We start from the raw sequence: 26,656 nt of genomic DNA, 5'->3' as shown, positions 1-26,656 counted from the left end.
ACTTTATTCAGCATTAGGCACAGAAAACTGAAGCAGAAGTCTGTGCACGTTGCAGTCAAGGACAGTGTGAGGAATGGAGGATCCCTGGGAAGTGAGGTAGGATGCAAGCAAAGAGCCACTCTGGGAAAACAGCACTCTGGTTTCCTCGGGGACCTTACCTGCTGCAGATCCCCTCACCCTCAGCAGCCTCACTCCTGTGCCTGGAGGAAATCTAGTCCTTAAACAGAGGCATCAATACACAAGCAGCTTTGCTACATAATGATGCAAAGAAGGCCTCTGAAATGCCTGGTTTCTTAAATTGGGATATATTAATATCCTCTTGACTTACGGAATGAAAATACAATTACCTGTGGAAGTCCTGCTGCCCCTTGCCTACTCTATTGCAGCAATCCACATGTTGCTCAGGCTCATGCTGTCTGGAATCAGGTTTACACAACAAACCACACCAAAGGCTTTTGTAAAACTCCCTAATGATCTTTATAACCTTTTTAGAAGAACAGTACTTTCCTTATTTACTGTGAAATTGCAGAATCACAGAACCAATTAGGTTGGAAAGGACCTTTGAGATGACTGAGTCCAACCTCTGACCACCTCATTAACCACACCATGGCACTAAGTGCCACATACAGTCTTTTCTTAACACCTTCAAGGATGGTGACTTCACCACTTCCCTGGGCAGCCTCACTCAATGGACAGAAGAAGGAAAGGAAAGGAAGGATATTAAATAAGTACTTGAGAGTAAAGGTGGACTAGAAAGTGAACCAGGGGGATGGGGAAGCAGAGATTAAATGATGTACTAAGAATTGATTTGTTAGAAGCAATGCATACAGCTTGCCCAACACTTATTGTGCCTACCAAAGCAGGACGAGAAGATATGAGACTATTGATAAAGGGAAGGAATCTTGACCAAAGATCCTGTTTTTAACCTAAAGCCAATTCAAACCAGTCTTGAAGTTCGGACTTAGCCCAGGGGCATAAAGAGCATGCGCAGGGAAGAAAGGTGAAAAGTTCAGGATGAGGAAGACCCTTTACTTCATCTGAGGAAGACTCATTTCATTTCGGAGACCCCTGCCCACGACCACCAGACGACACTGCGCAAGTGCAACGTGGATGTAAATGACTTTTGGGTTCATTATAATACGAAGCTAGGCTAGGCTGGTCTAGGCAATGAATATGTATAGGTGTATTGGGAAACTTAATGAATATGGAACTTGTAACCCGATAAATACCAAGCTGAATGCAGCTGTCGGCACGCATGACTTTGGACGAGCGATCCCCCATGCGTCCCAGCGCTGGAATAAAACATACCTACCTTGCTACTTTTTCTAGTAGTGGAGTCTTTCCCGCTCATCAAAAGGAGTAGAAAATGCAATGTCAGTGCCTTCCTCAATGCCCCTCCTTCTGCCCACGCTACTCCCTGTCCTTCCAGTACAAGCCCATGACTCACTGGTCTTGTGTTGGCAAGGCTTTGTGTTGGGCCAGTACCTATCAGTCGTCTGTTTGAGTATGGCACATCCACTCAGCATACGATGAGAGAGAGGTTTGCACGTGGAGTTGTCATGTTTAGCATCACTTCTGCGGGTGCTTTCTGCTCTGCAACAGGACTGCCCCTTTGGTAAGCCTTCTCCTTTGATGTTCACGTGCCTGATCCAGTTTCTAAAAGCTTTTACAAGTGCTTCTGTCTTTAAAAAAAAAAGCCAGGATACAGCTCATAAAAACTTGTTCAGGTTTTTCTGGGGACAAGAGGAAAGAGGAGGCAGGGCGATGGTTTTACTCCTATTTCTTCGCTGTGCTTTTTCTCACGCTGGCAGCCGCAGAAGATGCTGGTTGCAGCCTTTCCAACCGTGTGCATGCGCATACGATCAGTTGGGGCGGGGGGGGCGGGGGGTGGTGTCCTCTTTTTCTTTTGCTAAGGACGGATGCAAGCAGGAAGTAGCCTTACCTTTCTGGACCGCTTTCGGTTTCCGTTCTCCGGCTGGACTGAAGTTTCCTTTTCCCGTCGCTCCCTGCTTGCAGGCGGCTCCCACTCACTTCCTACCGGCCCTCCCCGTACCACTGCTGGGGCGGGCTCCGCGCACGCAGGCGGGACAGGGATCGGGACCGGGACCGGGACCAGGAGCAGTGCCGGGATCGGGACCGCCGCCGGCGGTGCGCAGCCGGCCTCGCCATGACGGCGGAGGCGAAGAGGAACCTGCGGTGCTACAGGCGGTTCATCGAGAGGAGCCTGAACCCCGTGTACATCCTCGGCAACATGACGGACTGGCTGCCCGACGGTGAGAGCCGGCAGCCGCGCTGCCCCCGCGCCCGCCACCCCCGCCCCTGCCCCCTCCCGGTCCCCTCACTGCCTGTGCTGGCTTCTTGCTAGAGGTGAAGGAGAGAATCCGAAAGGAGGAGGAGAAGGGGGTGACGGCGGCCGCCGCGCTGTTCCTGGATGCCGTGCTGCTGCTGGAGGCGGAGGGCTGGCTGCGGGGCTTCCTGGATGCTCTGGTTGCCGCAGGTGGGTCCCACTCCCGGGCGGGGTTTGTCCGCTGCTCCCCGCGCTGGCACAGCCGCCGCTGCCGCCCGCGTTCAGCCGGAGCGGGGCAGAGCCGCCCGGTGCTCCCGGGACCGGCAGGGTCGCTCCGTCGGCCGTGGGCTTCGGCTGCCGATCCTGTCACGCCAGGTGAGATACGGTAGGAAAAGGCAAGGTGACAAAGTCTGGAAATAAGCCTGTTGGAAGGTGAAGCAGCTGGAACAATTCTAAGTTTGGAGAAAGCCTCATTGATGGGAGACTTCTCTGTCTCAAAGCCTTTAGAGAAGAAACAAGACAGCCATTGTTCTCACCAAATGCAATGAAAGGACGCTAAAACCTCTGAAAGAGAAAGCCAAATGGGTTTCAGGATGTGCATGGGATTAACTGGTAGCGTGGGATAACTTCACTCAATAACAGAGTCTTAAATTACTTTTAAAAAGTTTTTAAAAATTACTCAGTGGCACTGAAAGTCTTCTGTTTCAAGAAGTAAGTAGTCGTTAATAGTTTATATAGATGATTGTTCCACAGTAGCTATAACTACTTGATGTGTAAGTTCCTTACCCAATTTCCTTTACAAAATGGAGCAGAAGAGATTGTGAAGGTATATACATGTATAGAAGAAAGCATCTGCCAGCTTTCTTCTATACATGTATATTGTATCATAGACTCTTGTTGGTGATTTATTGGATACCTTGAACCCCACAATCTCATGCCATAAGGTACTCTTTTTCCATTTTGTCACCATTAATTATGAATAATTATCTCAGTGAACAAATATCACAAAAATTTCTTATCACTTGGATGTAGCCCACTTATCCCTTAAAGCAAGTACTAGGTCCAGAGCAACCTTTTACCAGTCTGTAATAATCCTGTCAACTGAATTTCAGAGCTATCCCCTTTGAACCTGATGGTGTTGAGTTTGGTGTATCTTCAGCAAAAACCTGAAACAGTTAGCCTGCTGATTCAAAGTGCTATCCCAAGGACTTGTTAATTGGGCTGGAGATTAGAATTTAGGATTACTCTTCTTTTTGGCAGATGCAGGAATTAGTAATAATTGGACTAAAGGCATTATGGTGGTAAGTATCCACACTGCTCTTCTGCTCTTCTAAAACGAAATAAGAAGTTAGGCAAATTCTTTCTGTTTGCCCACAAGTTCCTTTGGGACCCTGATCTGCTTTCTTCCATTTCAGAAACCTACACAGCAAATCACACATGTCCTTAAAATAGACCTCCCTGCCACTGTCTGTTCCAGGACAGGATTTTCAGCTATTTGATGACTGTCTAGGTTACAGGTGTCTGTACTGCTTTCAGTCAGGGACTGGCTTGAATCCAGCACAGTGGAGATTTTTGAAGGAGGGTGGAGCCAAGGACAAGAGTAAAAGATAAAATGCTGGTGAATAAAAGAAAAGGCCACCAAAGCATCTTGTGCTTCTGAGTAGTGTCCTTTGCTCTGGGAATCCCGTGGAAGAGTATCACAGAATGCAATTCCAACAACTGTATGATTGAAAGACAGGAGTGGATATGGTTGCTTGGGTGATGTGACATGTGACATTGTGTGGCTCTTTTTTGTTTTTGCAGGTGCAACTGCTCTTTTAGCAAAGAGTTTTTCATATTAGACATACATATAGTACTATAAAGGAGAATAGTCACTTATTAGATAAAAATTGTATGTAGTTCACCTAGATTTTTGTCATTTACATAACAAAATAATTTTTATTTCTCCAGTGATGCTGAGAAAATGTTTTTTCAGCTTGTTCCTACTTATTCTAGCTAAAGATTGAATTCACAGTAACAATTTGTATCTTTTTCTGAAAGGTTACACTGGACTGGCAGAAGCAATCGAAAACTGGGACTTCAGCAAGCTGGAAAAACTGGAGCTGCCCAGGCAGCTGTTGAAGCGGATAGAAGCAACAATGCTAGAAATTGATCCGGTAGCAATCACGCCATACATAAACACATGCCTGATAGAGAGGGAGTGTGATGAGATCCTGCAGGTATGGTAAAATGCTGGTATTTGCCCAGTTTTGCATCAGAGAAGTGCTGGCTGCCTCACTTGTGGGATGAATCAGTGCTTGTGTGACAGGTGGCTGGATGAGGAGGATGGCTGGCCATGGTCCCCTGGGAAAGGACTTCGCTTTCTTCTCTTTAGAAGAGGCTTTGCTGTGTGGCTACAGCATCCCACAGCAGTGCTGTCTGTGACATCTGCACTTCTCATTCTCACCCCTGTGGCCCAGTGGGTAAGGGGACATGGAAAAAGGTTGCAGGTAGGGAGGCAGGATGGGGTGGTTTTGGTGTTGACAGAGCTCAGCTGTGTGTCTTTGTGAGTCCTGACTCACATGAGGAGACCTCAGGGGCTCTGGAAGGTGCCACATTGCAGTGAAAGAGTGCCTTGCTATGCCTTTGAAATAGACCCCTTTCTGTGGGTCTATTCCAGTGCAAAGCATTCACATTGCAGTAATGCGCAAAAAAAATACAGATTGAAGTAGGGAAATTGATGTTTAGATGTTGCCTAAATTGATTGTTGCTTGTCATGGGATTTGACATACCCTGTTACCTTAACTGTAGAAACTTTGTGTAGCACTTTGAGTTTGGTCAGCACCCAACGGCAGGGGTTCACTATAGTGTGAAATGGAACTTGAGGTCTGAAGTCATCAGTTAAATGCTGTGTCACAGAAGTGGACAGCATTTGCGCTGCCTTTGGATGTGAAGCTGTTGTTCTGCTTCTCATTTCTAACTTGGTGTTGTTATTGATGACTGATAACAAGTGATGTTACCAAGCACTCATTGTTTATGACTGGTTAATAATGAGTATTAATGCTCTGTGAAGGAGTCTGATAGGTGTTCTCACTCCTTGTGACTCCTGAGAAGGACTGTTGCAGCTGTTTTGTTTTTAAAGTGACGTTTCTTTATGGAGATACGTAATGTTTGGAAGCTATTGCATCTGACCAAATATCAGGTCTGCCATAATTTTTATAATTTTTTTTTCCCTATTCTGAAATGAAAAGCCTCAGAGGTTTATGGCAATACAGTTTATTACAAGGACTTTGCCAGACAGAAATTGGCAGAATAGCTCTGTGATGTTTCAGACCATATTCAAGTACTCAAACAGATAGCCTACCTATTGTAGTCGAGCGAAGTTAAGTGTGTGACTGCGCTGGCAGAATTGAAGCTGTAGTGGGTAAATGGCTGAATCTTATTATTCACTGAGAAGGAAATGCATTCATTGAGAAGGAAATGATGTTCAACTGAACAGCAAACATAACAAATCCACCTACTAATCCACTACAAACCCTACAGTGGGTTTGATTACTCAGAACCCACAGCATTTTCTGTTTGTGGTGTGTGCAGATCAGTGAATACAGAAGCAAAGCAGCCGGGATAACTAAACTCATTGAATGCCTCTGTCGCTCGGATAAGGAAAACTGGCCCAAAAGTCTTCAGCTGGCATTGGATAATGCAGGGTATTACAATGCAAGTGAACTGTGGAATATAACAGAAGGTAAACTGTGAATTGTTTTTATGATGTTCTTTTCCCATTCTTGTACTAGACAGTAATTTTTTATCAGGAGAATCAGACTAATTTAGAAGGATACCCTCAGACTACTTTGTTGTCTAAAAATAAAAACCTTTTCAAAATTTATTTTAAATGCCATTTGTATAAAATGAAATACAAGTACTATCCTACAAACAGGAGTAAATTATTTTTTGAGTATTTTTCCTCCCAAATGGTTAGGAATGATACTTCAGTGCAGGCTCTGAAGGCATAAACTAGCCTTGTATATGTAATATGTACATAGTTATCTTCTTCCTTCCCTTCTTCTGTAATTCAACTTTGCCGTCTTTTTGGTTGCTTGAGTTGTGATAGATGCAATATTTTCTGAAAAAATATGATTTGTAATGTTATAGTCTAGAGAGTGATACACTTCTATGCTCCACAGAGAAAATCATGTACTTTTTTCTTTGAGAAATCGATCAGCAGCCCTTACCAAGTTATTATGTTCATATTTTGTAAAAGTGCAGAATTGTCTCTCATAAGATTTTGCTTTTTGAATTTACCTCTCCCTCCTTGAAAAATACCTATATAAGTAGCCTGCAACATAGGAGAATTTAGAGCAGAATACATTATTTTGCTACTAAAAAAAATATTTTAGATAAACTGGGTTGTATATCTTCATATGTACATTTGCTGTCTCCCTAGGTACTTGTTTGAATTGGTTTTTTAGTTAGCAACAGAGATAAGCTGTATTTAAGTGGCTTCTTAAACTATATTTCTTATTTTGAAATGTTTTTATTACTGCAGTCAAAGGGTATAATTTCATATCTGGAGAATTAATTATTACATATGCATAAAGTTGTGTACATAATTAATAAATTTGTTAAAAGATAGGTAAAATAATACATAAGAATAATACCTACATGTATGTAGATACTATTTTATCTAGCTGGTGGCTATACATATTATTTGGTTGACAGTTACATTCTTTAAGTTAAAGACATCACTGTCTTTCGGGGCATCTTCCTCTAACATCCAGCTCAGCAAAGCCAAAGTCAGCCTACTGAGGAAACATTGTCAATATTGGAAGAATTTTGCTGCTGGCAGTTAAGAAGAGTTGGTAGCAGGAATTTACTGCAGATATTGTGTGCTTTCTGGAGCTGGACTGATGTGCAAATGTGCTCTTTCTCCCACTCCAAAAGCAGTGCTTTGTGATCACGTGTTCTGTTTGCAAAGAGACTCTTCATGCAAGGCCCAGGGACGGTTCTTTGAGAAAGTACTAATTATAAGGCTAAGGAAAATTTCTCTTTTGATCATTGTGTAAGATAAAGGACAGAGATAGTCTTACAATTTCTAGATCCTTTCAGAAGGTGGGGAGAAAGGGAGAGCATAGTCTTGAATTTACAAAGCTTCTTTGAATTCCTAGGTATTTTTTGTGCTTGTGGTTAATGTCTGTGTTACACAGTGACTTCTTGTCACTAAACACAGAGGATAAACTTTCCTCCCAATCTATTGTCTCCTTTGATTTTTAAGGGATAGGTACACATGCATTGAGCATGTGGTTATTCTAAACCCACGGTTCTCTGTGCTATCCATCTTCCTTGAAAAGGAACCTGTATGCAGCATCATTTTATGTGGTCTTTTTCTTCCAGCAGCCAGCTTCTTCACCTTGTCATCACAGCAAATACGTTTTAAAGTCATAAGGATCGATAACATGCCTTCTTTTCCAATTATATAGATAATGGCGAAGGTGTTGATGGTGAAATAACAGATGCCTCTGAGAATTACTTTGAAACCATTATGACATTTTCTGAAGAAGCAGAATGTGATAATCTCAGTGAAAATCTCTCTTCAGTTTCAGGTAAGACTTAAGAAATTAAAACAGTTTGTGGTTGGTATTTTCCATTTCCTTAGATTCCCAAAGGACACAGATGTAGTGTGCCACAAAGGAAGGTACTGAGGAATTAGTACAAATCTCTGACTTGATTTAGCTGTCTTCTTATTTAATGTTTAAAGGATCTCATGCTGGGCATTGCAAATGTTAGGGGTTGCCCCTCATTTATTACATTTCTAGTGAAAAGTTGTTCTGTCAGCACATTATCAAAAAGGGTTCCCAAACACCAGCCTGTTGTTGATGCACCTCTTCTCTGATTAATTAATTCACACATGACCAGATATTAACCAGTTTAGAGAGCTGAATGTGACTGCAAGGGATCTGTGCAGTGACTGTCATGGCAAATTTTGCTCCACCAGTAGTTTCCAGTTCCTGTTCCATAAGTCTAAACACTCTGACAAGACCACAGTTTAAGAGAGTAATGTCTCTATAAAAGTCTATAGAGCAGAAGGCTAAAATAAATCCTGTGCATGTATTTGGAGAAAACTAATCCCCTTTGTTTTCCTTCTGAGTTGAAAAAAGACCAGCTGAAGTAAGAGTTGTCAGCCAAGACCTTGAAATGAGTTCATTTTACGAATCACAGTTGAGGGGTAACAAAAGTATGCCATCAAACCTACACAAAATTCTTGTTTGGTGCATCTGTCCTGTGAAAAGGCTTGTCTGCCAGAGAAAGTTCTGTGTAGAATGCAAGAACTCTTTACGTTTATCATTTTGGGTAGCAACTATGTGGGGCACAGCATATTTTATGCATTTTTATTGCAACACTCTTCACAGAAACATTGTTTTATCGTAGAAAGGGTCTATGAGTCTTCATCTGTTAATGAACCAAAGAAGGCTCGGAGCTACCAGATTGAGCTTGCACAGCCTGCCATTGATGGGAAAAACACATTGATTTGTGCCCCCACAGGTAAGGAAACAGACATTTCTTGGAAAAATTCTCTTTGTGCAGATGGCTGTGAAGGATAGGGAATGGTAAAGGTTGCATCAGACTTCTTCAGCCGTTTATTTAAAAGCTGTCTTCCTTGCAGTAGATCCAGATCTACCCTGCAGTTAATGACCATGGGCAGCAGAGAGGCTGGCAAAAAAGACGTGTCTCTTGGCACGTCAGTGCTTGTATTCAGTGCATTCAGCATTCATTTCCATGTTCTGACTTCTGCTTTCTCACTCCTCAGTGTGGAATTTTCTCTTAAAGTCAGTCACTAATCTTTGCAGATATTTAAGAAATTTGTCTTGCAAGTTGAAGGAAAAATAGGATGAGTTAGCCTGAGTCTCCTCTGTCTGCTCTGCTGCAATGCCTACAACATCAAGACAGCCTAATTTTTCCCTGGGCCCTGGAGAGGCAGGTGGGATAACAGAGGCAGTGACACAGAAGAGCTCTTGGGAACCTGCACAGCAAGCCTGAGGGCCAAAGGCAAACAAGTGTGAGAGGAGTAAGGCTGAATAGGGAATGATGGAAGCTGAAAGGGCCTGGTGTCTATACATAGTCTGATTTGATGTGAGAGCACAGACTAATAGTGAAAAATAGACTCAGTGATTTCAAAGAATTCAAATACAACTGCAGATGGATTTTAATCCCCAGTGACTGTTTAACAGCCTTTACAGACTGAGACTGTGAGAGAGAAAGGGATGATTCCCCACCTGAAGTAAACAAGAAGCTTGTGTTCAAATCTGTTCCAAATGTGTTCAAGTCTGGAAGTGTAACAGCCCCATTGTCAGCTCCCCTTTGTTACAAGGCATTCAGAGGAGACAAGCTACTGCTTACAAATGCACCCTTTCATACTAGTGCTTCACCTTCCATGGTTTTTGTTTGAAGGATCTGGAAAAACTTTTGTGGCACTTCTGATTTGTGAGCATCATTTGCAAAACGTTCCTTCAGGACGAAAGGCAAAAGTGGTCTTCCTTGCAACCAAAGTGCCAGTGTATGAGCAACAGAAAAATGTATTCAGGCAGCATTTTGAAAGAAGTGGGTAAGTGTAATTCTACCTGGTGGCTTTCTCCACAGAAATAAACTACCCTCTAGGTCAGCTGTGGCTAGGGCAAGATGTAATGGGTTTACTGGTGAGCAAGACTGTTTGACAGTAAATCAGGATGATGTGTAGCTGCAAGAATGGCATTGCCATGGGAGACTTTGTTTGGAGAATCTGAAGTCTGGTTTTGGAGAGTTTAAGCACTGATTGTTGCACATCTATGGAAATGGTGAAAGTATTTCTGCACTTGTCTATGGAAAAGGGTGAGGCGTGTTCTCTCTTGAGACTCCTTTCACCCCTGCTTCCAAAGATGAGGCAGTTCCAGGCAGTAGCAATGGGGTTCCTCTTGCCATTCCCAGAGCATCTCTTTTCTAAATGGAAGGACCCAAACTTCTTTGTTTTTCAACCTCTAGTCAGAAAATGATAGTCCACCTCTCAGATGGGACTGCAAATTGCTTAGAGGGGCATTAACAACCCCTTCTGATTTTGAAGGAACTGATTACTGAACATCCACATATGTATCCTTATAGCTTTGAGAAAAGAAGGCTGCTGGGCAGAAACAGTCCAATGATGCAAGGCATATACACAAAAGGGATGTTACATGTGAACTGACAAATGCAGTTTAAATGTACAAGTTCATCACTCCTCAAATATGATACATTTTTGTTAATGGGAGTTGAAAATACAGTTATTCACCCTCAGGTTTTTTTCTCAGCTTTTTTGGTCAAACTGCCAGCTCCAACTATTTGATATTAGTAGATTAGTAACTGCCTTTCAAGCTTGCTGAAAAGCCCAGTTTTCTGTCTTTCTTTGCCCAGCAAGACATCCTTTTTCACATCCTGGTTTTTTGCATCTTTTTTCCAGATAATCTGTTCAGAGAATTTGTGGTGAAACAGTTGCAAATATCTGTGTAGAAAATGTTATACAGGACAGTGACATCATTGTGCTAACACCCCAGATTCTTGTGAATAGCATAGAGAAAGGGATCCTTAGCTCCCTCTCCATCTTCACTCTGATGATATTTGATGAGTGACTACAGGCAACCACCCTTACAATGTGTTGATGACCAGATACCTGGATCAAAAATTTGACTCCTCTGGAAACCAGCTGCCTCAGGTAAGGCCCAGCCTGTCACTGGTGGAAACATTAGAGGAAAGTGTTTTGCAATGCAATCAGCAAAGGCTAAAGTCTTGCCTTTTGTGCTGATCCAGTTCAGACTCCCATTTAACAACAGCTGCAAATGGAAACAGTAGCATCTGCAACACTTTTTCATTCTTGGACTCCTCCAGGCTTTTTTCCCATGTTACATCTTCCCTGCAGCTGTCAAGAGAGACTGATCAGGCATGACAAAGACTGCAGTACTTTAGAGCAAATGGAAGAGCTGAACTGGGAAGAAAGCATGTAATTTAGTAATCTGCTTTTTACCTCTCTGTTGCTGTTTTCTGTGACAATAAAATGGGGCCACCGCCTCTGCTGGCATGAGGTTTTCATCCAGCTGAGAAGACAGCTCTGAATGAGCGCAAAGGATGGGTCTGGGTGTGGCTTTGCTCTTCCTCTATATGATAAGCACGGACAAATACAGCTCATTATGGATTTCAGCGGCTGGATAATTTATTTTAAGTTTAAATACTCTGAGTGCCTTGGGAAGGGCAGGAGTGCGTACTGGTTTTGGTTCTTAAGAAGCCTGCTTCTTGTTTACTTCTGCTGCTTGTTTTGTTTCCATGTTTTTGAAGTTGGTGGCAATTTGTTGACTGGTAACAATGTCTCCTGGTTTTATTCCATTTGTGACAAAGGAGGAACCACTGCTGTTCATGTGTGTGCTTAGATTGTAGGTTTAACTGCTTCTGTTGGAGTTGGTAATGCCAAGAGCATGAATGAAACTGTAGAGCACATCTGTACCCTCTGCTCCTACCTTGACATACAGACCATATCCACTGTCAGAGAGAACAAACAAGATCTGCAGAGGTTTGGAAACAAGCCAGAAACACGTAAGCACACTTCTTTTTTATTTTCCTGTGAGTTGCAAAGCACCATGATTATGGCAGCTACCCAGTTCACCTTCTTTTAGATTAAGATAAAAGCTTAAAACTAAGCTGGAGCTTTGCTTCCTGATAGCTTGAAAGAAGTTTAGGCTTGCAATCTCTTGTTGCCCTGCAGAAAGGCAGTGCCCATATGGGCATATTTTCTCTGCTGTTCATGTACCATCTCTGATTTTTATTCAGTTCTGCCAGTGAGGATTGGGGGCTGCTTTTTCTGTGCACCTGCAGTGCTCATTAACAATAAACTTGACTGTGATTGCATGGAGCACCATGTGTAGCATTCTTCTAAACAAGAATTTGTTCTGTGCTTCCCGAGAAAATATTTTGCTTACTCAGGCCACTGACTTATATTTCTCTTCTCTAGATATCAGGTGGGTTAAAATGCGAGCTCAGAATCACTTTGCAGACATTATCTCAGGTCTGATGTCTGAGACACAGGTGTTGATGAGGAAGATTTACTCAGTGGGTAAGATGCTGTAATATGCCTGTATTGCAGTTCAGTATTTGATTAAATCAGTGTGAATCATAGCTGCTAGAACAGACACTCTTTTTTCACTTCCTTTCTCCTTCATTTTTAGTTGCCTTTAACCAATATTTTCTAAGTAAGAGATTACAGATAAGAGATTCAAGTATTTTCCTGTAATACGTGATTAGTTTGACAATCATAAATATTTTTGCTTGAATTTCAGCCTGTTACATGCAACTAAAAATGTTGTGCTTTTGACACTGTCAAATCCTTCTGAATTTAAAGAATCTGAAACAAAAGGGCTTGCAACTCAAAATGCAGTGGGCTGGATTTCATTGATGAGAGATACCTGTATGTTCTTATTTAAACATTTCTTAAAATGCATTAAACAAATGCTTCACACCCAAGTCTGTCTCTGTTAGAAAAATAAGAAATGTCACAGTTATGCTATTACTCTGAATGTTGTAATTTTTTCCTTACAACAAAAGTTAATTTTCTCACTTGCTGCTCTGACACCTCTTGTGTTTTCTCTGGCCTCTGAGTTGCACTTGGAGTTATTTCTAGGGGTGCCCTGGCCACCTTTTCTGGTCAGCACCCTGTCCTCTTCATGCTTCTGGGTGCTTCTATTTCCACTTTTTACCAGGTCTCCATTATTTTTCTTTAAAAAGCATTTGAGATAATGTTTCAGAGTAGGATCTGTGGAACATGAATATCACTGGAGAGAGCATATGGCTGCCCAAGAAAGGAAACAACTGTCAGTAGGGTTCCAGCTTCAGGATTACTCTGATGAGAAGGTTTGCAGAGAGGAGACGCATGATTGTGAAAAAAAAAATGGGTCTCATGATCGTGAGATTACGTTTGTAATAATTCAGAAATAAATAGATCTTTTCTGCTTTTGCAGAGTTCCTAAGTGGTGTCCAGTAAGTGGCTTTTATAAAAAACTGGAGAGCGGAAGGGGATACAAAGCAGAGACCCCATAGATGGATATGCTCAGGATCAGCCTTGGTCTCTCCAGCTCTTGATTAAAGCATGTTGTCTGTGCTTAGACTGGTTTTTGTACACTGACTGCAGTGCCTTGAAGTTGTTTACCTCAGTTCTAGATTTGCCCCCTGCCCTCGACTTCCCAGATATTTAAGAGTGAACTGTATTCTGGGACAGGAAGGGAGAATTAAGACCCCCTTCCAACCAAAAAAAAAACCCCAATGAAACAACCCAAAACCCAGGAAGCCCGATCAAAGAACAAACACAGATTTTCAAAATGCATGTTACATTAAGCAAACACTTCTGAAGCTTATTTTGCATCACAGTTTCTCTTTCATGAATGACAGTGGCTTCCCTTCTGTAGACCCCCTGATTACTGAAGTCTGTGAAGCACTCAGGCAGAGTATGTATGCAGCAAACAGGTACTGCCTAGTTCTGCCTCAAGGACAGGCCCTTGGACAATATGCTTCTAGACTATTTAATGAATGAATATAAACTATTGAGTAGCTGGTAATGCAAGGAAAAGTGTACATGCAAGTTTCTGAATACTGTAGGCTTCTTACAGGATAAGTGAGCTCTATTTTTATTACTGAAGTCCCTGCAGATATAAGTACACAGATCTTCAGTTGAATTATCTTGGGTTAATTTTAGGCTAGCATCTGGGTATATATTGAAACACAGGGAGTGAAGAAGACAGAGCCAGACTCTTCACAGGTGGTTCCCAGAGCTGGACAAGAGGCAGTGGGCACAAACAGAAATACTTAAACAGGAAGAACTTTTTTGCTGTAAGGTGGTCAAACACTGGAACAGGTTGCCCAAAGAAGTTGTAGACTCTGTCCTTGGAAGAACATTTGAACTGAGTGACCAGCTCTAGGTGATGTGCTTTGAGCAGAGGGTTGAACTAAAGACCTCCACAGGTGTCTTTCAGCCTCAATGGTTCTGTGATTGTATCATAAAACTGTTATTTTGCATAGGCTTTTTAGAGCCAATATTAGTGGGAAATGTGTTACCCTCTAGGTAACGGTTTTTATTTGTTATTCAAGATGAACAAATGTTTTTTCCCTCCTTTACTAGATACCATCTCCCAAATCAACAAGAATTACTTTGGGACACAGAGATATGAACACTGGATAGTTTTCACTCAGAAGAAATGCAGACTGCTGCAACTGGAAGATAAGGAGAAGGAGAGCAACATTTGTAGAGACCTTTTCATTTGTACTGAACACTTGCGGGTAAGTGTGTATCCCCTTTCCTTCCATACAGAGTTAGTCATTCTGGTCCTTCTGATACAGGTATGTTCACCTAGAAGCAGATTTTGAACCAACTGTTCCATTTAGAATAGTAGAATATGCAGAGTTAGAAGGGATGCCCAGGGGTCATTGAGTCCAGCTCCTGTCCCTGTACAGGACATCCCCACCATGAGCCCAGGAGTGTTGTCCAAGCACTTCTTGAACTCTGTCAGGCTTGGTGCTGTGACCACTTCCCTGGGGAGCCTGTTCCAGTGCCCAACCACCCTCTGGGTGAAGAATCTTTTCCTGATATCCAACCTAACCCTCCCCTGACACAACTTCATGTTTACATGAGTCCCGTCACTGGTCACGACAGCGAAGAGATCTGTGCTTGCCTCTCCACTAAGTGAAGATGTTGAAGACTACAACAAGCTGACACAGGCTAAAGCATAAGGTGTGTAAGAGTTGTGTCTATGATACTCACTAGGGACAGATTAGTGCAGAGGAGACTTAGCAGTGCTTGTGTTGTCATGAAAATGAAAGAACACCACGAGTTTGTAACATTTAATCTAGCTAAATAAAATTTAAGTGTGTTCATGCCACCCCATGGAATATGATGCCTAATGCATATGTCTCTTTCCAAGCAGAAATTCAACGACGCTCTCATTATCAGTGAAGATGCCCGCATCGAAGATGCTTTAGCCTACCTAAATGAATTTTTCACAAATGTAAAAAATGGACCATATACAGAGTTAGAGAAGCAACTGACAGACAAATTTCAAGGTATTTCCCACAGTACCTGTGACAGTTGCAGGGGAGAAGAGAGTTTATGATGGGATGGTCCGGGTGTTTTCTTCCGAGTAAGTGCAGTTGTTTTTCCAGAAACTGCACTTTTCAGAAGATTTGGTGTGTGTATGGGTGCAACTGTAGTGTTAGGGTAGGTTGGGGGGACTTACCTTCTGGGACTGTAAGCTTCTAGTGCAGAAGCTGAGAAAATAGTAATAATTAATAACAGTAATAGTAATACCTAGATGCTGCAGTAAGTTCTTACATGCCTGGCTTGGAGATAAGGCAACAGTGTCCTTACGGCTGTGCCCCATAAGTAGGGGAATGGTCTACAATCATGGATGCTGATAGCATTAGGTATGCCAACATACACTGCTCAGTGAGCTGCAGTGCTCCCGCATGAATCCCAGTCTTCTGGGGAGAAGCAGGTGTCCCTTGTACCCTTCTGATTGAAAGTTAGAGGTTGCACTGTTCTTTGACTTCTGATTTAGTTAGCAGTGGGCTATATTCTAGCCTGTGGTCTGGTGCATTTCAGTGTTGACTGCAATTTTAAATCACTGGGCTGTATGCTCTTGAGTGTCAGTTGTTTTCTAGGAAGAAATAGCAGCACAAGAACTGAGTTTGTTTTGTTGCTGCCTTTTGATGCACAATATACCACAGAAGTTCTCATGTCAGTTTGCTACAAAATGTGAGATATTCATAATTTTGTTTTTTCTGGGGATTTTGTTACATTTAACCAACAGATTTCCCTGCTTACATTCAAAAGAATGGAATAGAAAATGAAAAAAGAAGCTAAAGAGAATGTGCATGGTGTTCGAAAGTAGGTTTGTGTAGGAATTCTGCTTTCTACATTAAAAAAGGTAAATTTTTCAAGAAACCTCTTTTTTTTTTTCTGTCAGAGAAGGAACCAGAGCTGACTGCCCTTTCAAAAGATGAGTCAAATGAGAATCCAAAGCTGGAAGAGCTTGCTTGCATCCTGGACGAAGCATACCGCTATAATCCACAGACTCGCACTATTCTCTTTGCCAAGACAAGAGCTTTAGTCGCTGTAAGACATTTGTTTTTAAAGCTCCTGAAACAGGAAGTGGGAAAATAAAATGCCTCATCTTATTACCCTTCCCATTATTGATCTGAAATAGAAAAATATCCATGTATTTGATCTTTCTAACTTATTTTACTGTGTCTACCTAAGCCCTTATGCTCTGAGGCAGGATGAGTAGAGTTTTCTTTTCTTTTTCTGAAAACTACAATACAGCTATGGTGTCCTACGTGATGTCTAACTACATGTCATAGTTGATCATTAAGCCATCAAATTTTTACTTTAGGCCTAAAGTCAGTTTTAACAAGACATGTTTTAAGGGTTTTGGCTTTAAGGTAGCAGTGTTATAAATCAGCAGCTCTACTCCATTACTGTCTGCACATCAGGAGGTATTTATACATTTCTCAGAGGATTCCTATAGACATAAAGAAGGTCTGTGCCCTAACACCTGTTTTTAATCAAGAAAAAGGAAAAACTTTGTGCAGCAGATGTTCTCAGGACTCTTATCACTGGCCTATTTCAAACTTTCCTACAATCGAGGATCTAGGCTGGATGATGCTGTTTTTCCCTTATGATGCCTTGCTCCCAGAAAAGGTTCATGCTTGAAGTAAATGTGCTGCTAATCATTAGCATGAATAGGTTAAAACATTTACTGCAAATATCAGCTGTCTCTGGCTACTGTAAACAGATTTATCAGCTGAACGACCCAGCCCCCCTTTTTATCCTTTTCATCCAGATATGCTGGATGAATTGCAAACCAGAAAAACTTAAAAGCAGGCTAAAGTCCAAACTAACAACACCAAGCATCTGCTGGCAGCTTTCCATTTTAGATTTAAAACAGTGGCTTGGCTGAATTTTGTTCTTCTGTAAAAGCAGTTTGAAGGTGCTGCTGTCACTGTGTAGTGGAAGTCCAGTTTGTAAATAGCAACTACTTTCCTCTGGTCCCAGAGGTGTAGCATTCCGTGTCCTGTTAGTTTATAAGAGAAAAACGCAAACTTTTTAGCAGTGAAAGGCTGCTTGCTCTCTAGCCAGCCCTTAAGTTGCAGGAGTTGGAAAAGTGGAAATCAGTCTAGCATGGTGTAATCTGGTATCGTGTGAGCCTTGCTTTCTCACTTATTAAAAAATATTCCGTCCTGACACACAAGTTACACCTTGCTTTCTGCTTTTGGGTCTTCTTTTGGAAGTATTAATTGACTAGGCAAGCATAGGAAGGATCTACCTTTCTCAAACTAGCATTTCATCTGCACAGAGAATCTAACTCCATGGTTTGCTCTCCAGGCTTTGAAGAAGTGGATAGAAGCAAACCCTCTACTTAGCCACATAAATCCAGATGTGTTGATGGGTAAGGGAAGTAAAGATCATACAACAGGTGTGCAGATTTGCACTGAGATATAACATAAGCTAAATCTGTGGTGGCTATGCTGCTAAAACTGTTCTGCTTTCCCTGTGTTCATCTAAACAGAGGAAGGTCATGCAAGTTTGCACTTGCATTCTTCCGTATCTGGAAGACCTTAAATGGATTCTAAGGAGATGCTTGCCTTTTCTGTCCAGAAACTTTGGTTAAAGCAGCAGTAATACTGTCAGTGACACTTCTCTGCAGGGTTCTTTTGCTAATTCAAAAGCAGTTTAGAAACTTCACTATCATGGCTTTTTGTGATTAATTCTCATGTTGTCGCTGCTCCTTTTATAGATCCCTCTCTTATTTTGTGTTTGACGGCACAAAGACATTTTAAGATAGACTGGAAGCTACAACTGAAATGAATTGCCTATGCCTTAAGAGTTAGCTTGGGTTTTAACTAAGCTGCATGGGTGTCTCCAATAAAGATCATCTGGGAGTTGTGTCTAAAATGGTGTTTCCCAGGTTGATAATTCCTGTGACACATCAACAGAAATCCCTGGTCAGTGGATATAGTATAGACCCAGCTGCATATCAAACTTTAAGTAGTTTTCCAGATCAAAAGGATGTACTAATTTCTAATCACTTAAGCAAAAGCAAATATGGGTATCTTGCTCAAAGAGTTGCTTTTCAAAGCTTTCTCTTCAGTGTTTTTTTCCTGACACAATTTCTTGGTACTGTAGGTATGACCCTGCCAATGCAGAAGGGGGTGTACTGGATGCATTCAGAAATGACAAGGATATCAGACTGCTAATTGCTACATCTGTTGCTGACGAAGGCATTGATATTGCTGAGTGCAACCTTGTGGTGCTCTATGAATACTTCGGTAATGTCACCAAAATGATCCAAGTGAGAGGTATGGAATTTCAGAGCTATTACTTTAGAAACCTTTTTTGGCCTAGAAATGACTAGAAATGGATATGAAATGCTACTAACAGGCACATTGGAAATACTGTAGTAATATGTGCATGCTTTGCTGTTGTTTTTCTATGCCTTAGAGCTAAGTCAAGTGAATGATGGGACATGATAAATCTGTTCACAGAGCCGAGTCCTTGATTTGTCTGACTGTTCTTTTGCCAGGCAAATTAGCCATGCTGCACAAGGTTATTGAGCTGTTGAGGACTGACAGTCTCAAGTAGACAGTTACACATACAAGCAGAACTATGGCTAGAAGAGCTATTGTCAGAAATATTACAAATTGTTCTGTGACAATTTACAAAGGACTGCTGCAATGGAATTTCTTGTATTGTCTTGGCTTCTGAAGGCCTTCCCCTGCCCAGTGGTTTATTACCAACCCAGCAACTCCCAGGTACATGAGGCCTTCGCATGTGCAGATGCTTAATATTTAAGACTAAAAAAAAGACACCCTGTTTCTGTCTTCTTGGCTTGTCCAGAGAAGTCTGTCAAGACTTTGGCCTTAAATTTGGTGACTGTACAGTATAGCCAGTATAGGGGAATGAAGAGCCAAACTAAATACTGATTGCTGTTTCACGTTCCTAAACAGCATAAAACTGCCTGCTCTTTTAAGGGTGCATCTGCAATATTTTATCCTGTTCCCCAAGTAGTTAACATCATAATTTAATGGGAAGTGGTTTCCATTGTACTTACACTGTACTCTACTTTCAGGGTTTGTGTGTTGTGACTTTCTTATCTGTGTCTTGTAATGAAGTAATTGGCCCAGAATTTACTTCTATGGATGAAAGGATAGCGTTTATTATTAAAAAGCCATTAAAGGTGCAAAGAAAAGGTTATGTCAGTTTTAAACCACATACAATCATGATTTTTGTGGAGTAGGAGCTTGAAAGAAAATGTGAACACTTTTTATAACTGAACTACTTCTGAACTGGTATGTGATCCCTGTAGTTTTTGGTTTGCTGGTGTCACAGCTTCAATAAACAGGCAGGCAGTAGACATAGGTAGAAGAGAAGGCACTTGCTGCTCTTGTCTGTGTTCTTGTCAGCACTATATTTCTAATTCCTTAGGCTTTTGTGATAGATGGGGTTTTTGGGTTTTTTTAGACACCAATTAGCAGGATGAAAACTAATAAGGAAGACTGAGATGAACTTTTCTCCTTTGGGGGGTTTTTTTAACACAACAACAAGGCAGCAAGATGCTATACGAAAATTGAATTTTAAAGTATGCCTGAAGTCAGCACAGGGAGGCTACAGAAGCAGGCAATACAATACTGTCTAGGGTATATGGTATATCCATGAGGATACCTGGAAGGGGGCATCTTGTTCTGGTTTGTTATTGAAGAATGTTCTTCAGAAGCAGCATTATCTGAATCTGGACATTGCAAAGAAAAGCAGCCATACAGAAGGCCCTTAACAGTATTATGGCAGACCTGTCACTTTTGGACGTGTTGTTAAGAGTAACTAAAGAGCATAAATGTGTTGCTATATAGGTCGTGGAAGGGCAAGAGACAGCAAGTGCATCCTTGTGACAAGCAAAAGAGAAGTGGTTGAGAATGAAAAACAAAACAGTTATAAGGAAGAAATGATGAATGCAGCTATTGAAAAGCTACAGAACTGGGATGAAACAACATTTGCAAGAAAGGTTTGTGATTTGTGCAGTTTTCATACTCAAATTTCAAAGGCATAATCTATATCAGCCTTCACCTACTAGGGCTCTATATAGGGCCAAGTGATAAGCTGAGGGAAGTGTTCATTGTACTTGATTTCTGACAAAGGCTAGGTCAGCAGAGAAGGGATGGTATGTACTGATAGTTTGCAAATGTCAACTGTACTGTAACTGCAAAAAACTTTGTGAGGTAGAATTTATGACCTGTTGCTTATGAAAAGAGAAGGACTTACGGGTGATTTGAGAGTTGGAGGCCATCTTGGGCAGAGTGTACAAAGATATCGTGATGTTTTGCAGCTGAAAATCAAGAGGGCCAAAGCCCAACCACCAAGGCCTAAGGAGAAATCCCCATTCTTTATTGGATATGGAGGGAAACATAGCGACAAAGATGAAGAGGAGAGACTGAGGTACTTAATGCCTTGTTTGCCTCTGTAAGACCAGTTGTACTCAGGATATCCAGCCCCCTGAGCTGGAAGACAGAGATAAGGATCAGGATGAAGCCCCCATAATCCAAAAGGAACTGGTTAGTGACCTGCTACACCACTTAGACACACAAGTTTATGAGGGCAGATGGGATCCACCCAAGGTGGTGAGGGAGCTGGTGGGAGAGCTCATCAATCCACTTCCCAGTATTTATCAGCAGTCCTGGATAATCAAGGAGATCCCAGGTGACTGGAGGTTGGTCAGTGTGACCACCGATAATACAAGAAGGACCAGGAGGATTTGGGGAACTACAGCCTTGTCAGCCTGACCTCAGTGCCAGGGAAGGTTATGGAGCAGATCATCTTGGGTGCTATGCATCACATGCAGATGTTACACATTACATACAGGACAATCAGGGATCAGGCCCACCTGGGATACATTTATGAAAGGTAGGTCCTGCCTGAGCAGCTTGGTTTTCTTCTGTGACTGTGTGACCCGCTTAGTGGGTGTGGGGAAGGCTGTGGTTGGTGTCTGTCTGAACTTCAGTAAGGACCTTGACACCATTTCTCACAGCATTCTCCTGGAGAAACTGGCTGTTCATGGCTTGGATGGGCGCACTTTTTGCTGGGTAAAAAAATGGCTGGATGCCCAGGCCCAGAGAGTGGGAGTGACTGGAGTTAAATACAGCTGGTGGCTGGTATCAGTGGTGTTCCCCAGGGCTCAGGGAAGACTGGAATAAGCCACTACTAATAAAAAAGCTTTGTACACAGTTCTTCCGCATCCCCATGGACTCATCCTGTGTTTCCAGACAAGCTTTTGGAGACTGAACTGTGCAACAGAGGATGCCCAAGGCCCCCTGGCCTTTGTGATATTTCTTCTCCCGCCTCCAAGGCTTGGTGTGGTTGCTCCTGCTTCTTCTCAGAGGATTCCATTTCTGCATTTGGTTCTCAGCTCCAGGCCATGCCTTGTTGCTTCTTTCTCTGCCTGCAGTTTCTGTGGTCTCTGTAGCTCTCTTTCCATACCATGAGATTCCTGAGATTCCCAGAGCAGCAGCATTAGTTGTGCTGTAGAGTCTCACATGTCTTAAGTCTTCACACAGACTTACCAGCCTTAAGACCAGAGGGACTGCTGGGGGCTAGAGGGGAGGACGGATCAAACAGCATAAATGCTGTCCATCACGTAGTCTCATTCTAGCACTGCATTCTAAATTGACAAATGTACCCTGTTCTTTCTTGGTATGAGTTGCCAGAACAAGGTGTGTTTTGTTTTGTGTGCTTTAAGTAATAGTTTCCTAGATGTTACATATCCAAAGTCATGTTTAGGCTGACACTGGGATTTCATTTCATAATGATCTTGATTTTTATTTATTAAAGATACGTGACCTGCAAATGAAGGAAAAGAAACTACGAGATTCCAGGAAGAATGAAACAAAATATAAAGTAGTGGAAGGGAAAATAAATCTTTTGTGTGGAAAATGCAAAGCATATGCCTGCAGTACAGATGACATCAGAGTTATAAAGGTATGTTTCTGTACAGGAACCTACATCCATGAACACCAGGGAAATCAGCGTTATTGAACTAATTGCATTGCTTATTAGTGTGGAAGTGGGCTATTTTGTGCAAACTGGAGGAGAATAGAAATTCTGAATAAATCAGTAAAACCACGGGAACAGTTGTGACTACTACTGTACTACAATATGATATTAGTTTATGTTGTTCAAGGTGTGCAAATATGTGATACGGTAGGAATCACTTCCATTTTCCTGCAGCCCTTCTGATGAATTTTGTGGAAAACCACCTGATCTTCAACTATATAACCTACTAGTGTTACTGCTGCATATTTACTTTCCTGATTAGCATCAGATGGGAAGTCTCTCTGCTGTTGAGAGATTTCTCCCACAGTTTCTGTCAACTGAAAATTATGTACTGGGATCAGCTTACTAACTCCTTGTCTTACGGGTCAGTTTGAGTTTTGAAAAGCAAGGTAAACCATGGTTTCACAAGAAGAGCCCTACAGGTCTTCGATATTATTTTGTTTTCCATTCTGTAGGTGTAGTTCACATTGGTTCCATGTATCATAGAGACATTTTGATTGTACTCTTTCTGAACATGAATATTTTCTCTGTAGACAAAAGAAGGCAGTACTCTTTACACATGGTGATCATGGAAGAGGCTTTTCTGGGCCCTTTGAGCCTTTGTAGTTCTGCTTTTTGTTCTTTTGAAGCTGCTTCTATTTGTGCTGCTCTGAAAAGTGCAGTTGCAATGTGATAAGGGGCTTCAGGCTACAGCTGAGCATTACCGTGTCTGCCTTCAGGACCTTGCCAAATTTTTGTTGGTTTTTACCAGCTGTTTTTGGAATGTGGATGGTGTTCACTACTCCTCTGCAAGAAGCTGGGAGTAGCTCAGCTTTGTGAAAACTTGATTACATTTCTTTGACAAAAAAAAAGGGCTATCTAAAGCACCTCTAACTTTTACTCTATTTTGTGCTCCTGTACATATATCCTGTATATATATATCACCTATACTTGTGCAAATAGATCAAAGAGTTCAGAAAACTCTTCAGTAAGTGTTTTTGCTTAGTGTTCTGCAAATAACCCCTCACAGTTTTTAAAATAATCCCTACAAATTGCATTTCCAGGAGGATCTACCATTTTCAAACTCAAGCTCAGATTGTAAATATGCTTTCAAATAAGGCTGTAATTTCTTTAATCTTTTATTGCATATGTTATAAACAACTGTAGCTCCTTTACCTTGTTAGGGTTATTTTTTCTACCACTCCAAAGTAATTGCATCACCTGTCATGGGAAGCAGGAGTCTCTCAAAGTTGTCCATTGTCTGAATTACTCTCTTAGTTTCCTGGACAAGGCTCAAATACTGCAAACACAGTTTTTAAAAAGCTTAGTAAGTTCGAATATGTGTAAGCTGGTGACTGGGGATACACGGTAAATTTTTTTTGTTTTGATAAGGCCAGGCCTGGGTCCTTCTAGTACCTGGTATTCAATGAATGGGGGGAAAAAAAAGAGCAATGAGCCAAAGGGAGTGGAAGGTGAGCCTCCTGGGTGACAGCAGGTGTCTTAACAGTGAGAACATGTATTTGAGAAGGAAAGGGGAATGACAAGAAAAAATGAGGAATGTTGTTTCTAATATTAAGTGTTTCTGGCATGTTTTGTTTCAGGAATCTCATCACACTGTCCTAGGTGATGCATTCAAGGAGCGTTATATAACAAAGCCCCACAGCAAACTGGTTCAGTTTGATGGTTTTGAGAAAAAAAGCAAGATGCATTGCCGAAATACTGACTGCCAGCATGATTGGGGGATTACAGTGAAGTACAAGACATTTGATAACCTACCAGTGATCAAAATCAAAAGCTTTGTACTAGAGAATGTTGAAACTGGGACACAAATGGATTTTCAGAAATGGAGAAGTATTAATTTCTTTTTGAAGAATTTTGATGAAGAAAATGACCTCAACTCAACATTTTAATGGATATATTGTTCTACTGCACTATGCTGGAGTAGTAGATGATCAATTTTTGTGTATAAAAACTGTTGTTCTTTATGCTAGGCCCCTCACCCACATCTGGCTAGATTATAAAAGGCTGGTAAAGCCACTGAAACCAGTATTTGCTATGTAATGAAATATTTCACCACAGGTTTCACTAGAAGGACAAATATGTGCCTAGGCATCTAGATCTGAATCATTATGGCTATGAGGAACCTGGTCTGAAAAAAAATAAGATCAAGTTGGATGACTAACTAAACATCCAACTTTAGGTGACAGGCAAGCCCTTCAAGAATTGAGATGCGAATCAGCATCTTCTTTGGTACTGCTAACTTGTTGTTGGATTCCACATCCTTGCAGCCAACATGGCTTACTAGCACTTCAAGCATTACTCTAGCTGCTTTTAAAACTTCTAAAAATGTTACTTTTAATGTTCTAGACATAGATATATAAAATTAAGAGAAGAATGTCCAGTAACTTTTTTGTAAGGATGATACTACATCTCTTAAATCTATCTTTAATAGGAAATTCTTCTGCAACAGTAGAAATGCAATAGGGCAGAGCCCTCTTGGGGATTCATCCTTGTGATTAAAATGGTAGCACTTTTTTTTAAATCACTGCACCTTGTTCAAGTTGCTGTTGCTTAAGTTGCAGAATGGGCACCCTCCTGTGTTGCTTAACTGAACAAGCCCTAATGGGGACAACAGTGCCCTGGAACATGGGTGGAGGTTCAGTTTTGATGGGGATTAGCACTTACCTGGATGCCCTGTCTCATGGATTATCGCCTAAAATCTTTCAAGACACTGGGAATACTGTAAGCTTCCTGTCAGAGCTGATCTAGCATTCTTACAAAGTCTAGGCATTACTGTGTTCAAATCTATCCTCTTTACCCAGATCCCAGACTTCCCTGGGAGAAACAGAAATTGCTACAGAGTTATGAAACACTGTTGTATTGCTACACTTTAAAGCACCTGCTGATTCTACACATCTTCAGTGAGTTTAGTATTCAGTATTTCTGGAGCAAAAAACAAGTGCATTTTCAGTTCACCTGGTGTATTTGACAGTGTGGTAGGGTATGTATGTGTGAGAATTACATTACCAAAACACCCGAACTAATTAAAAAAAACCAATCAAACAAAAAACAAGCCCCAAACCTAATCCAAGAGTTCAAAAAAACCCAAACCTAAATTTATGAGTTCAAAAATTAATTTAAACTGCCTAAATCCCACTCAGTGAGGCTTGCGGTGTTCTTGTAAAGTGTTGTGTGGCATTAAAAGCAAAAGAATTTTGTAAGTCCTGCTTCATGTTCCACCCCAATCCATGCCTTTTACCGTGAAAGCTGTATGCACTGTACAGGAAGGCTGAATCTCAGTCCTACAGTAACTTCCTCTGTACTTAGTTTTTACCTAAAAGGAAACACGGAACAATGAATAAAGATGATTTATGTTCAGATAATGCCTCCCCTCCAAAAATACTAGAACAAAATATTTTTGAAAATGGCTGGTTCAGCACTATCAGATTAAAAGTACATGGAAAAATCACAGTTCTTAAGTATCAAATTGCTCTGTGAAAGGACCATCTACGTGGGGACTCCCAGCATAAAAAATAATCAGTCCTAAATTTCACAGTTTATAGTAGTAACTACTGGGAAGTTGAACTTGAGAAATTTTGTTATTTTCCTATTCCTTAAATACAAGGATTTCAGACTAAAACAACTTTGCAATTCAGCCTAAATGAGTATTAAAGGTTGATGGGATAACACACTAATAAGAATTCAGCTTGATACAAGGAGCCTTTCCTTCAGTGCACAGTGGAGATGGGAGGGTGGGGAAGAACACCAGCACTCTATTTGGCCTCTGAGAATACCTGATTTAAAAAAAAATAAAGAGCCTGAAATTGCGTATTTCTTACTAAGATTACTACCATATTAACAAGTCACTGTTCACAGAATCACAGAACAGTTGTGGTTGGGAGGGACCTCAGAGGTCATCTTGTGACCCAAGGGATTGCCCAAAACAATGTCCAAATGTCCAGACAGCATGTGAACATCTCCAAGGATGGAGACACCACGACTTCTCTTGGCAATCTCCTCCAGTCAGTGCTTGGTCCCTCAGAGTCAAAAAGTGTTTCCTGTTGTTCACAGGGAACATCCTGTGTTTCACATTGCTTGTGCCCTCTGCTCCTTGCTCTGTCATTAAGCACCACTGAAAAGAGACTGGCTGCATATTCTTTTGTGCCCTCCATTCAGATATTTGTACAGAAACAGCAGAAATATTCCTGAGCCTTCCTGTCACTGGACGAAACAGTCCTGGCTCTCTCAGCGTCTCCTCATGAGAGACACTTCAGACC

General features: G+C 41.5%; 1 protein-coding gene and 1 long non-coding RNA gene across 2 annotated transcripts in view; one reads left to right on the top strand and one right to left on the bottom strand.

Annotated features, from left to right (window-relative positions):
- LOC125319548 overlaps positions 1-2,018 on the bottom strand; it is a 58,205-nt gene extending 56,187 nt beyond the window's left edge. Inside the window, exon 1 of the long non-coding RNA XR_007200793.1 lies at positions 1,943-2,018. This is a non-coding gene — a long non-coding RNA (uncharacterized LOC125319548). The remainder of the gene's footprint in view (positions 1-1,942) is intronic.
- On the top strand, positions 1,974-24,925 carry DDX58 (DExD/H-box helicase 58). Its single transcript, XM_048290825.1, is given in 20 exon segments — positions 1,974-2,273; positions 2,366-2,497; positions 4,328-4,506; positions 5,861-6,011; positions 7,744-7,866; positions 8,693-8,806; positions 9,713-9,866; positions 10,731-10,894; positions 10,897-10,982; positions 11,692-11,854; positions 12,270-12,371; positions 14,427-14,584; positions 15,229-15,364; positions 16,267-16,415; positions 17,685-17,775; positions 18,486-18,508; positions 18,511-18,658; positions 20,207-20,358; positions 22,179-22,325; positions 23,981-24,925. Coding segments are annotated over 20 exon segments (2,787 nt in total). The 5' UTR covers positions 1,974-2,167; the 3' UTR covers positions 24,290-24,925.
- The last annotated feature ends 1,731 nt before the right edge of the window (positions 24,926-26,656 follow it).

Source organism: Corvus hawaiiensis, chromosome Z, assembly GCF_020740725.1.
Source record: "Corvus hawaiiensis isolate bCorHaw1 chromosome Z, bCorHaw1.pri.cur, whole genome shotgun sequence".
Classification (NCBI taxonomy): domain Eukaryota; kingdom Metazoa; phylum Chordata; class Aves; order Passeriformes; family Corvidae; genus Corvus; species Corvus hawaiiensis.
This window is presented reverse-complemented; position numbering and strand designations above follow the sequence as displayed.